Raw genomic sequence first — 12,650 nt, forward strand, 5'->3', positions numbered from 1 at the left:
TTTTTTTTTTTTCATGAAAACAAAACGGGAGATACCCTTCATATTCACGCTTCGTGGGGGACAGCAACAAAAGAATGATTTTATGTTGAAAGGAGCATAGGTAAAGTCAGCTCAGATACGGTTTTCTAGCCAGAAGTTCAGTACTGGGTTGTAGAGGGCGGGTGATGACGTCACGATAAACCACTCCCTTTACCGGAAGTGTCGCGCTCTGCGCTGCAGTCTCGGGTCTTGCTGGGTCACTTTGAAGACTCTGCAAACTGCGATAAAGCGTTGCACAAATACAGCACGGACAAATGCCTGCGTTGTTCACTTTCATTTGTTTACTTTTTTTTTTTTTTTTTTGTTATCTGGCGTAAGTGTAGCAAATTCCCCTCATGGGTCACATTAAAGGACATACCGCACAAGTCAGTTCTTTTTGTTTTGTTGCTGGCCTGGGTCAGTGTGTTTGAGTCGGGGGATAATCGTATACAGTACTTTGTAAATAAACAGGTAACGTAGATGCACTGGGAGTTCTTGGGCAGATTCAGCAACGGTGAGGGAACGGAGATTATATTTTGCGCTCTACCTAGCAGTTCCGCATTCCTTTCTGGTTTCTTTTCGGCAGGGATGGGCGTCTTTGTACTGTGATCGTGCTCTGGCGCTGCACTGAAATAAGTGACTGAGTGCTAGAAAGAATAAGAGGGATAACCTTAAAGGTGTTTTTCCCGACGATAGCCAAATGTGTTTTTACATTGTGAAGATGATATTCGTAGCGTCAGCGCAAGTATTATTATTAGAATATTATTTAATTATGATCATTAAGGTACGACTTTCACTAGCAAATGGTGTTGGAAGACATAGCGAAGAAAAGGCGAAGAAACTAAAAAGATTGCAGCAGTGAAATAGAGCATTACAGATAAAACAAAATAATATATTGTAAAGTAAGTCAAATTCTGCATTCTTCTGTTTGTCTTTAGCTTCGGTTAGAAACAGAGTAAGATTTCCTTTTGGTAGCATGCTCCTAAATAGATAAACCTCTCTTTTTTTTGTGCACGCTCTCTTTTTCTTTTTTCCCTCTGCTCTTCTCGATCCTAAACCAAAACACGTCTTCGGCACGGGAAAAGTGCTATGAGATAACCTGGAAAGATATTTTGCAGCATTCTACCTAGTGTATTTTCCTCCTGCTAAGGCGTTTAAATCCAGCTGTTTAGCAGATAACGGGGCTCAAAATCAGTGCTCGCTTCATTAAACTAAATTATAACTGCAAAAAGTGTCTTGCTCTGTCAGTTTCTTTTTCGCTTGGTCCAAACCGAATAGATGACACTGACAAAATCAGTAGAACTTCACCTTCGACTTTATTGATCCAAACAGACAAGCGTAGTTTTCTATACTGTTCAGCTAAGGGAATTAAAAATCACTCCACTAACAGCATTTTGGTACATTCTAACCTCTGTCACCTCGGCGCTTTAAATAATTATATTTGCATGCAGGGAGTGATTCATAAATATGTCAGGATGGTGAAATATAGGCAGGCATTTCAAACTTTCTATTTAAAAAACATGAATTATGGCCACGAAAAATGTGTTCCCATTTAAGGGTGATACGAAGTATTTGGTGTCTAGTACAGAGGCCCATCCATCATACAGACAATAAAGAGAGTTTTTGCCTGACATTGGAAATTTATGGTTGCCCTTCTCTGCCCTAATAACTCAAGCATTGTGTCAGTCTCTGACAGCCTTTGCAGAAAAACAGCAACCCTGTTATCAATCAAGAAGCCCTTTTACATTTTTAGCAAAAACTCTGATCATCCAGACACCCTTTTAATGTATATATTACATCATTATAGATCATTCTGTACTTTTACTGCAACTCACCCAAATGATCTATCACTTCTGGGCCAGCACTGATGAACATAGATGTAAATTATTTGTGTGCAACTATTACAATATACCATGAAGAATGTTCTTTATTGTGGAATAGTTTTATTAGTTGAAATAAAAGGGGAAAGCCTTTCAGTTGAAACAATATATGCGAAAATAAATAAATAATGCATAACATTAGATGGATACAAGCATTGGAAACCAACATTGGAAAAAATTGCTAAACAAAAGACATTACCCTTCCATATTTCCCCATATCACACATGTTTTGCGAATTTGTGATTTTCATTATTGTTCAGTCTTATAGTTGAGCTGTTTCTGTTTTTGTCCAGAAATAATAAATGAGAGATGTGTACATGAATTGTAGTTTTATCAAACACTCTTAATACATGTTGGATGACTACTAATGCACTAGCCTTAAAAATTATAGGAATAATATTAGTTTACTTGGCACAATATCACAAAATAAACATTGACTAAACAATGACACTACAATGAAGGCGCAGAGACCAGAATCAGCAGTGTCTATGATGTTGTGAATCTATGAAACATAGATTATAGCTAAAATATGAGTGTTTTATATTATTTCTCAGTCAGCTCCGAGTCTTTCATAGTGTATAATAAACCGAAACTGGTAGATTCAGACGTTCCAGTGATCAGAATGCCAAAACACTGTTTTAACCTATAGAAGTAAAGGAAATAGAAAAGTAAACAAATACCAAAATGAGGACAAATGTTTATCATTGACTTGTTAGATAATTTAGGTCTGAAAGTGTTATGGATTTAAATGCAGGTACCTACTAAAGAAAAGTTATTCAACATGCTAAACAGTTTCTAGCTATTAAACTCCTTTCCCTTGGATGCTTCCAATAAGATCGAACTGTCTAAGTCAACATTTTTTTTTCTAAAGAAAAAAAATAATCTTCATAAATTTTCACTTTCAAGCTTACAGAGAGAGAATATTTGGAGAAAACTCGTGTGCAACCAATTAGAAGATGGAGAGAGTGAGAAAAAGACACTAACAATCTAGACAAAAATTAAAATTTGGGAGAGCTCAGTTCTTGTAATCAGTATTTCCTCCTTGTAGACAGGGTGAAGACCTACACTACCATGTCACACTTCCTGTTAAGGAAAATGTAAAATAAGCAAATAATAAGAAAAAAATAGTTTTCAAGCAGCTGATGAAAAAATCACTGGCAACTGCTGCATCTTACAACAGTAATCATGAAAACACTTCTTGAATGGCAATTGCTTATAAGGACTTAATTGTTCCCAGTATTTCTTGCAGAAGAGAAATGTTCTTTATTAAACAATCTTTCTAATTTCATTTTTTTAAATCGAAAGAAATCAATTTTTCAATAAAATAATTGGAGGATTTTTTCTAGCAAAAATGCAGGAAGTTTAGAAACCGGTATCTACTGATAGACATTACAAATATTTTCTGTATTAAAATACATTGTTTGTAGAATTATACCATTCTTTTGGATTCCCTCATATACTTTTTTTTCCCTGTGTATAGAGATAGTTGGCAATTTGTCAATACACCTTCAGCCTTAGGTTTATGTGATTGTGTTTGTTTTTGGTGAAACAGAATACTTATTTTTGTATACGTCATCTTTTTAGATAAAAGTACTGAAAGTCTAAAAAAAAAAATGAGCAGATAGATCCACATGCTATGATATCACAAAGTGCTGTAAGGGATGGTTTATAGCTTTTTAAAACGGTTCAGCAGGATACGTGGGTCGTGCACACGGATGTCCTACGCTCACACTATGTATATGCATATTTACTTTATTTCTGCTTTGAAACAGATACTCAGACTATAAACCCTGTGCAATGTTCCAAAATAATGGTCCACAATTCAAAAAAGAATCTTTTGCTATCTTCCGACAACGGTTGAACCTGAATTCCACAACTCTAATAGAGCAAGGATTCACAGCACAAGGTTTTCCCCAACAGATTTCCAAGGACATTGTATCTCCTCAAGGGGGATCAAGCCAGTCCTGCTTTTTTGTACTCCTGTCCAAGACTTTTTTCTCACCAGCCTGACCTGTCAAGCGGATTATCTTAGAGGGAGATTAATAGGGGAGGCGGGCTGCAATAATAATCGTTTTGTTTGATGTGACAACTTTGATAGGCGTTGATTTACTTACAAACTGATAGGCTTTTAATTGAGCGGCTCCATCCAGCTTGAGATGAAAGGAAAACCCGCATTGAAAAGCTGCCCGATTGCCCCGGAGCCTCAATACTGATTAGCCATCTCCACAGTGAATAGTTCAAGGCATTTCAAACTTTTTTTTTCTTCTCAAATATCTGCCAGCCCACTCCTTTTTTAAGAGAAAATAAATCATTTCCATTGTGTGCAAATAAAATCGACTTGACATCCCTGCCAATAGCTGGTAGGTAAAAGAAAGTGTGGACTGGCACTTGTTAATTATTTTTTTTTTCCAGTTGCAGCATTTATTTTCTTGCAAAGTACGTCGTGCCAGTTTTTCATCGCTTAATTTCTATGAACATTTTTTTTTTTAAAGAGAAAGCTTGCTTGTGGTTGAAGTCTCGTTTTCAAGGCACATGAAACACAACCCGCTAGAAACTATTTCATTTAAATTATTTAAGATTAACACAGGATCCATGCAAGGTAAAGCATTTGAACAGACCTCAGTACTTCCCCTTCCCCTTCTTTAAAAAAATAGGATCCATCCTGGAGTTCGAGAACTTTCTCTCCTCATCGCTTTTGCTATTAATTATTTTCAGTATGCCATAAGGAAATAAATGTAGCTATAGTTTACAAACCTTTAGGATTTTTAGATCTGTGAAATCTAGAAATTCAAAACGAAGGCGTATTATTGGTCTCGAAGGCTGACGCTTTAACTACCTGCTTGCTCGGTACTAAAGGTCTACAGTTTTATTTTTTGTTTTTATAATGTCAATATAGTACTTGTTTTACACATGTCCTGCATCACCTTTGATTGTCCCCGTTTTAGAAATGAAGTAGTGCTTTCCCAACCCCCAGATCCCCTAAAAAAAAAGTCTTCCCACAGATGACTCCACCTTAAGGCAATTAATCTTTTAGTCTTACACCCTGGGAGGCAGGACAAATACAACGAGAAAACAGATAGGAGTCTCTCTGGTCCTGTAAGGAAAACAGCTGTTCCAAGCACTTTAATGCAAATGAACACAAATGAAGGTTTCAGCTTTTTTTTTTTTTTTTTTTTGCAGAGTTTTACTGCACTCCATTTATCAATTCGACTTGACAACAACAGAAAGAACTGGGGAAAACGTGGGGCAGACTGAAGTCACATCTAGTACATGCCACCCTTGTGGTTTTTAGGGACTTAAGGTTTACTTAATGAACAAGTTTTCATGTAATTTCTTAGTGTGTGCATATATTATTTTTTTTTTTGGGGGGGGGGAGGGGGAAGCTATGCATGGAGCACTCTAGATGCAGATATATAGACATTAAAATGACCGTGCTCTCTATGTGGCATAACAGCCCTTTTTCCGTAAGCCTTAAAAAATTTAATAGTTAAAAAAAAAAAAAGCAGGACTTTTAACTGCTTTAATTACATCTTTACAAATCTATAAAGGAAGTTTACCAGTAGATACTCATGAGGGCTCAATTATTTAACCTATGTTATCCAAGAGCGAAAGCTTTTCCTAAGTTATTATTAAAACCAAACTAAAATGTTACTGAGAACAAAAAAATGCACATAGAAACTCAAGAATCCTTCAGGAACTAAGTCAGCGAGAAAGGAATTTGTGTTCTTTTTTTCTTTTTCTTTTTTTTTTCTGGGCAGCGAGGGAGGCCATTGTGAACTAAAGCTTGGGAAAGATGTCGCTTATTTATTTTGGAAATGTTTGCCCGCAGCTTCTAGTAGAAAAGCAGCAGAAGAGTGAAAAGGAAAGTTGCTTCCTTCTAAGGATCAGTCCTTGTTTTAGGAAAAGTCCAGGTCAGGAATTGGACACGACCCCCTAAGAGCTTCCCTTGTTCTTCACTTGTCAAACGTGTTTTATCTCTTAGTGACCTTTTGTGAATGTTGTAGATTGTGTGGGCCACCACGTCAGGTTTGGAAGCAAAGGTAAAAAAAAGATTAATACATTTTGTCCGTCAAGAAAAATGTTATGCGAAAAAAATAAAAACTCTATCCACTCTCTCCCGAAAACAATATAGTTGCCGAAGAACAGAAAAGGAAGCAGAACAACATCGAGCCAGACAAGAATCTGCTTGCCTTTTCCTGAGCAGAACGTCTAAACACACTCACTGTTTTACTGCGCTATAGTTCCGGCGAGTCTTTAAAGGGTCAGGGAATTAGCATGCATGTGCTCGTCTGGGGTGTGTACAATATATGTTGCCAGCATTGTTTTAGCAGGACGTAAAAACAAATACATAAATCGGGAATCAATATCATAGCCCAAGTGAAAATCCGGTAATTGTGAAGAAATCCTTAAGCGCTATAATGACTCGTCAGGGCCTTGCCTTTGATCCAGTGCAATCGTTTGTTCAGACTGTCAGTATTGGCATCCTTAGTCTGCTCAAGATGTCAGTCTTAATCTTTTTTAAACACTCCGACAGTGCCAGTAGATTGAGTGACGGATTGACGATAAAAAAAAAAAGAGAGAGAGAGAGAGAAATCTCAATAATGTGTTGCCTCTTGAGTTACAGCACCTTTATGAAATATTTTTAATAGCCAGCAACAACAAAAATTTTGAAAAGGAAGTAACCCTGTTAATTAAAAGTACGCAGGAAAAATGGTGCAATAGGTCGCTTAGGCTAGCTGAAGTGAGTCTGCCTTTTGTATGCATACAAATTGAGTCTACTCGGAGGACGATTTATTTCCTTAAATTGAATGGCTCTTTTCAAAGAGCCGTCTCTTTTCTCCCTCTCCCTCTCCCTCTTTTCCTTCAAGTCACACCAGGCTTGTAATCAGCAACAAAACCTGACATAAATCAAGGGCGGATTGACAGGGGCTGACAAATAACTGATGGATTGCGGTTGGGTAGCATTGACATTTGATGGAGGGGTGGAGACACCCAAAAAAGAAGGGGAAAGGGAGGAGTGTGTGTTATTGAAAGCATGTGACACTCACATTCCCCAATCTCTGCCTCGGTCTTCTCGAGTCATCACATGCCTGATTGGAGAATTTCACCTCGCACTTAAAAAGGAAAACGTTAATCTTTGGGATGGCGGAAAAGCCACGTCAGAGAACGTGAAGCGGGAGGGTATTTTTCTCCCCTCTGAGCCAAACGCACTGTAAACGGCCCCTGGGCTTGGTGAAGAACGATTAACTCTTTGTTAGAAGCTTGCAAAACGGGTTCCTCGTCAGTAGAATAGCTAAGGAGGTCGTGTACATTTTCCAAAACAGAATGGGGCCCAACATTTTCTTTTGGGGGGGAAAAGGGAAGGAATTGAAAGAGACAGTCGCTGGCTATATAAGTGACTTTTTTCCTACGTGTATGTCTCTCGGGTACACATGTTTTCCTTTTGATCTTCACATAAACAGAGACCTGAGACTATTTGATCCCCCACACCGTGTTACGCGATATTATGCAGTCACTATATTTGTTTTCTATGGTAGAAAAAAAAAAATAAAGCAGTGGTTTGAACTGAGTTAAAATAAAAGAGGAGATGATATCAAACACAAAATTACGAGCCCATCCCATCTTCTCAGCAAAAAAAAAAAAAATACACGGGGTGGGGGAAGGTGGAGGGCTAGAGGGTTGTTGGTGGGATAGAAAGAAAAAGAAAGAGGAGACTATTAAAAACAGAAAGACGGAGAGAAGAAAAGGGAACGTCACATCCCCTTGACCCTCCAATCACCTCAGGGTCCCATTTGATTGGAAGGCGGCAAAGGCTTTAATCTGAGTCTAATGCAGCTGCTTTTGAAGTGAGTTTCTCTGCCAGACCCAGGGTTGGATGGGCTGCAGCTCACATCTCTGCTGAAGGAGGGAGCAGCAGCAGCAGCGGCAGAAAGAGGGAGACAGAGAGAAAACAACAAGCAAAAAAAAAAAAAAAAAATACCGTTTCCAGCAGCTGCCACCGCCTCTACCCACACAGCTCATGACTGCAATCCAGAACAAAAGGATTATTCTCACGTTCCCTCTTAGGACACATCCGATTTTTGTTCTCTAAAAATAAATAGAGAGAAAGAGAGAGAGAGAGAGAGAGCGCGCGACAGGGACCGAGCGAGAGAGTAAATGATCACAACTGCAAAGATCTCTCCAAATCTAGATGCCTGCACCGTCCCGTTTATGAGTTTGATCAACGCGATTTCCACACTCTCCATGCGAGCTGGGTCATGATCACATCGCCCTCGGTTTCTGCTGTAAGAAATAGTAATAATCCAGCCTGGGAGACCGCACTTTCTGGGAATAGCAGCAGCAGCGCCGCCGCCAAATCCTTTTTTCACACAGTTCCTCCATCGGATCCCTTAAGACAAGCGAACCGTCTTCCCATCAAGGTGCTCAAAATGCTCACGGCTCGGAGCGGACACATTTTGCACCCCGAATACCTGCAGCCTTTACCTTCTACTCCTATCAGCCCTATCGAGGTAAGATCTCCCCCCCTCCCCACCCGTGATCCTGTGCCCTTCTCTCGTCCTGCTTTCAGTTTTATAAAATAATAACCTTTTAAATGGAGGGAACTCGTGCTCAAATGCCAAAAAAAAAAATAAAAATAGTGCAGATCCGCCCCCCCCCAGTTTGATCTTCCAGCTTCTTTCAAATGCAGCAGATTGTATGTACTTGCGGGTTTGTTTGAAGGGCAGATTCTGGTCGGGTTATTATTATTATAGTAAACGCTAAGCTATTGAGAATTGTTCGAAAGAGGAGACGCTGGTAATTGCCGGGATTAATGCTGCTGCTTCTGCTGCTGAAAAAAAAATTGTGTATTTTCCCTTCGGCTTTCTGGCTGAAGTTGGCTTTGTGTAAACAGGAAGACGTTCGGTACTGTTGCTTACCTTGTCATGACAAATATTTTCCCCCATCCTGTTCAGCGTGCCTGCCACAGATCCGTTTTTGCTGCTCGTGAAGTAGTAAGGGTAAATGTTTTTTTTAACAGCGCATTTTTGTCATCTGTTCTGCCCCTGGTCAAATGACGTTGTCGATTCAGCATTTTAATGCCGAGTGCGGGATAAAAGCTACTTCAGGGAACGCGACTGACTGGAAATAACAAAAAGGAATAGGTGCGATTTTAAGAGGACGTTCTCATGCCAAAAATACATGAAAAACACTAAAGAGCTGATTACCTGAATGTTGAAAATAGGACACGTATGTTAAAACGAAATGCAAATGTTCTTTGGATATTAACCTTTTTTAAAATTATGTTGTGGAAAATGATATCTGTACGACGAAGTTGCTGAATATGAAGAAAAGTGCTTACTTGATTTAAATATAATTTATTTTATTTTTTTTTAATCTTGTTCTATTTATTTTCGCAGCTCGATGCCAAGAAGAGTCCCTTGGCCCTTCTGGCTCAGACTTGCTCTCAGATCGGGAAACCGGATCCTTCGCCTTCCTCTAAGCTGTCTTCCGTGGCTTCCAACGGGTCCGGGGACAAGGACTCCAAGTCGGGGCCCTTGAAGCTCAGCGACATCGGCGTGGAAGACAAATCGAGCTTCAAACCTTACTCCAAGCCCTCCGAGAAGAAGGACTCGGCCTCGGGAGTTTCCAGTGGGGAAAAGAACGGTTTCCGAGTCCCTAGCGCCACCTGCCAGCCTTTCACGCCAAGGACAGGCAGCCCCAGCTCCAGCACTTCCACTCCCCCCCTGCCGTCAGAGGGGAAGGCGGGGGAGTCCCAGGACAAGAAGGACTCGGAATCCAGCAAAGGCTCCTCGGCCGACGGCTCCGCCACCACCAGCATCAGCCACAGCCGGATTAGCGTCAGCTGCGCCGGCATCAACGTGGAGGTGAACCAGCACCAGGAGACCACCTCCGGCGCCAAGTCCCTCTCCTCCGAGTCCTCCTCCACCACCCCCACCTCCTCCTCGGCTTCCGTACTCGGCACCGGGCTGGTGGCCCCCGTGTCGCCCTATAAACCGGGGCAGACCGTCTTTCCCCTTCCGCCGGCCGGCATGACCTACCCGGGGACTCTGGCCGGAGCCTACGCCGGGTACCCCCACCAGTTTCTGCCGCACGGAGTGGCCTTGGATCCGACCAAGCCGAGTAGCCTGGTTGGGGCCCAGCTCGCCAACACCCTGGGGTGCAGCAAGTCGGCGGGGTCCAGTCCTCTGGCCGGTGCGTCGCCGCCCGCGGTAATGACAGCCAGCCTGTGCAGAGACCCTTACTGCTTAAGTTATCACTGTGCAAGTCACCTGGCCGGCGCCGCCAGCGCCTCATGCACTCACGACCCGACTGCTGCGGCGCTCAAGTCCGGATATCCACTGGTTTACCAAACTCACCCGTTGCACAGTGTCCACTCTTCCCTGACGGCCGGGGGCCCTCCTCCTTCACTGGCAGGCCATCCTCTGTACCCCTATGGCTTCATGCTTCCAAACGACCCCCTTCCCCACGTCTGCAACTGGGTGTCGGCCAACGGACCTTGCGACAAACGCTTTTCTTCTTCCGAAGAGCTTCTTAGCCACTTGAGGACCCATACCGCCTTTCCAGGAACGGACAAACTCATCTCCAGTTATCCGAGCTCGTCGTCTTTGGCCAGTGCAGCCGCGGCGGCGATGGCCTGCCACATGCACATGCCTCCCACTGGGGCACCTGGCAGTCCCAGCGCCTTGGCGTTGCGCAGCCCTCACCATGCCTTGGGACTAAGCAGCCGCTACCACCCGTATTCAAAAAGCCCTTTGCCAACCCCAGGTGCCCCAGTCCCAGTACCTGCAGCCACGGGACACTACTATTCCCCCTATGCATTGTACGGTCAAAGACTTACCACAGCCTCAGCACTCGGATATCAGTAATCAATAACAATAGAAATATCCTTCAAACTTTATAAAAGTTCAAAAAAATGACTTTTTTTTTTCTAAAAAAAATAAAAAAAAAAGTGTTCATTTGAGGACTGGATCCGTGGACACTGTATTTATTTATGTTAGCTTCAAGCGGGACAATAAAATCATAAAAGTGCATTACTTAACTGAGCTCAATAAGTAAAGTGAAACTCCCCCATTGTAGAATTATAAATAAGAATAGAGGGTTTTCTCTTTAATGTTACTTTAAAATTGCTATGATTGTATTGTACGTTCTTATTTAATGTCTCATTGAAAAACTTTACATGCATGTTTGTTACTAAAACAATTGGCAATTTGTCATTATAATTTCAAATTGCGATTATTTTTAAGATGTATACCATTGAAAGAGAATTGGTATTTTTTGTATGTACTCTGGAAAAAAAAGAAACAATTCTATTCCAAAAACCTCATTTGCCTTATTTTGTTCTTAACGGAACATTTAACTAATTTTTTTATTTTCAAGTCCACCCTGGGCAAGGGTCTAAGTAAGGTTTACGTCATGTACTAAAATGATAGCAATGTATCGCTTTAAAGATTAAAATTCCGTATATTTGATGTATTAAAAGTTTTACTTATTTTAATCCGCCTTTTTTCTGTTACAAAAAAATCAGTTAGGGTACTGGCTGTGAAATATCTGTAAGATCCAATTCGTCTATAGGTTCCCAAAATGATGCCCCAGACTAGGAACTGACTGAAATAATGAAGGAACATTTACAATTCTTTCTCTGGCTGTGTGTGTGTGTGTGTGTGTGTGTATACAGGTAGATAGATAAATACACACACACACATTCACACATAATAGGTTTATTTGAAAAAGTGTTCATTCTAATCCTAATTTCTGAGCTATCCATTTTAATGCAATACATTGGAAGGATAGGGGTGAGCGTTTGGATAATAGATGTTAAACATGACTATCCCCCTCTAAAATTTTATTAGATTTGCCTTCATTTCTGTGTGAAAAATAGTGTCGCAGTTTGTTTGCCTGATGCATATTTCCTTACGTTCTTCCTTGATTGAGCCCGATCCATAGATGGCCAACTGCGGCAATAAAATTAAAAATATGATTTGCAAATAATTGAAACAGCTCCAGTTAAATAAAAGGAAGTGAAGTTAAAATTCTTTGACCACAAATATGTGAAGTGCTGGGACAGAAGATGAAGATAAAATACTAGTGTACCACCACATGAAGTCTAATGGTCTGTGACGTTCTTTCTCAAAATAATCCTGAACTTTTTTTGTGTGTGTATGCGTGTGAACAGTTTTCCACACAAAAGACCTCGAAATTCACTAAATCCAGAATTTAAAGGATTGCAGCTCTCTTCTTTTTTATGTTCACAGTGAAAGCTATTTAAGAAGACTATGAACTAACGATTAAAGCATTTTAAAATAATTTTCTTAAATCTAAAGGATTATTATTAGGATTTGTATAGCGCATACCAGAGGTAGGCTGCGTTTACAGAAAGACAGAATGGCCGACTATGAAGACGCAGCACTAGGACTACTGGCGGGGTTTATTCCATTGAACAGTTCTGGTCAATTTTCGACGTTTTGCTTGTTTTAATATAAACCTGAAGTGTGTTAACAGACAACAGTTTATTTAAAATGACACAACTCCCGCTTTCGGGCTCGCCCAATTTTATCATATTGACGTGGGAAGGAGAGAAAAGTAAAAACAAAACAAAACAAAACAGTGGGAAAAGGTGAAGTTCCAAACATTTATTTGCACGTATCCTTGCTCAGGCTCTTGAAAACCAAAGCTATCAGCCTTGGTGGTAGGAGCTTTTCAGTGTCACAGACTTGGATTCAGTGGGTGATTCCATTTGCCTCCCTTAAAGGA

General features: G+C 40.7%; 1 protein-coding gene and 1 long non-coding RNA gene across 2 annotated transcripts; one reads left to right on the plus strand and one right to left on the minus strand.

The window, feature by feature from the left end:
• Positions 1–1,881: 1,881 nt before the first annotated feature.
• On the minus strand, positions 1,882–9,349 carry LOC115095590. Its single transcript, XR_003857825.1, has 3 exons — positions 9,238–9,349; positions 8,816–9,017; positions 1,882–2,541 (listed from the first exon to the last, which is right to left on the minus strand). It is a non-coding gene; the product is annotated as an uncharacterized LOC115095590 (long non-coding RNA).
• ZNF503 (zinc finger protein 503) lies at positions 7,616–11,394 on the plus strand. Its single transcript, XM_029609519.1, has 2 exons — positions 7,616–8,407; positions 9,296–11,394. Exons 1-2 carry the CDS (start codon positions 8,156–8,158, stop codon positions 10,763–10,765), a joined length of 1,722 nt encoding a protein of 573 aa, XP_029465379.1. The 5' UTR covers positions 7,616–8,155; the 3' UTR covers positions 10,766–11,394.
• The last annotated feature ends 1,256 nt before the right edge of the window (positions 11,395–12,650 follow it).

The sequence above is a fragment of the Rhinatrema bivittatum genome, chromosome 7, assembly GCF_901001135.1.
Source record: "Rhinatrema bivittatum chromosome 7, aRhiBiv1.1, whole genome shotgun sequence".
Taxonomy (NCBI): Eukaryota; Metazoa; Chordata; class Amphibia; order Gymnophiona; family Rhinatrematidae; genus Rhinatrema; species Rhinatrema bivittatum.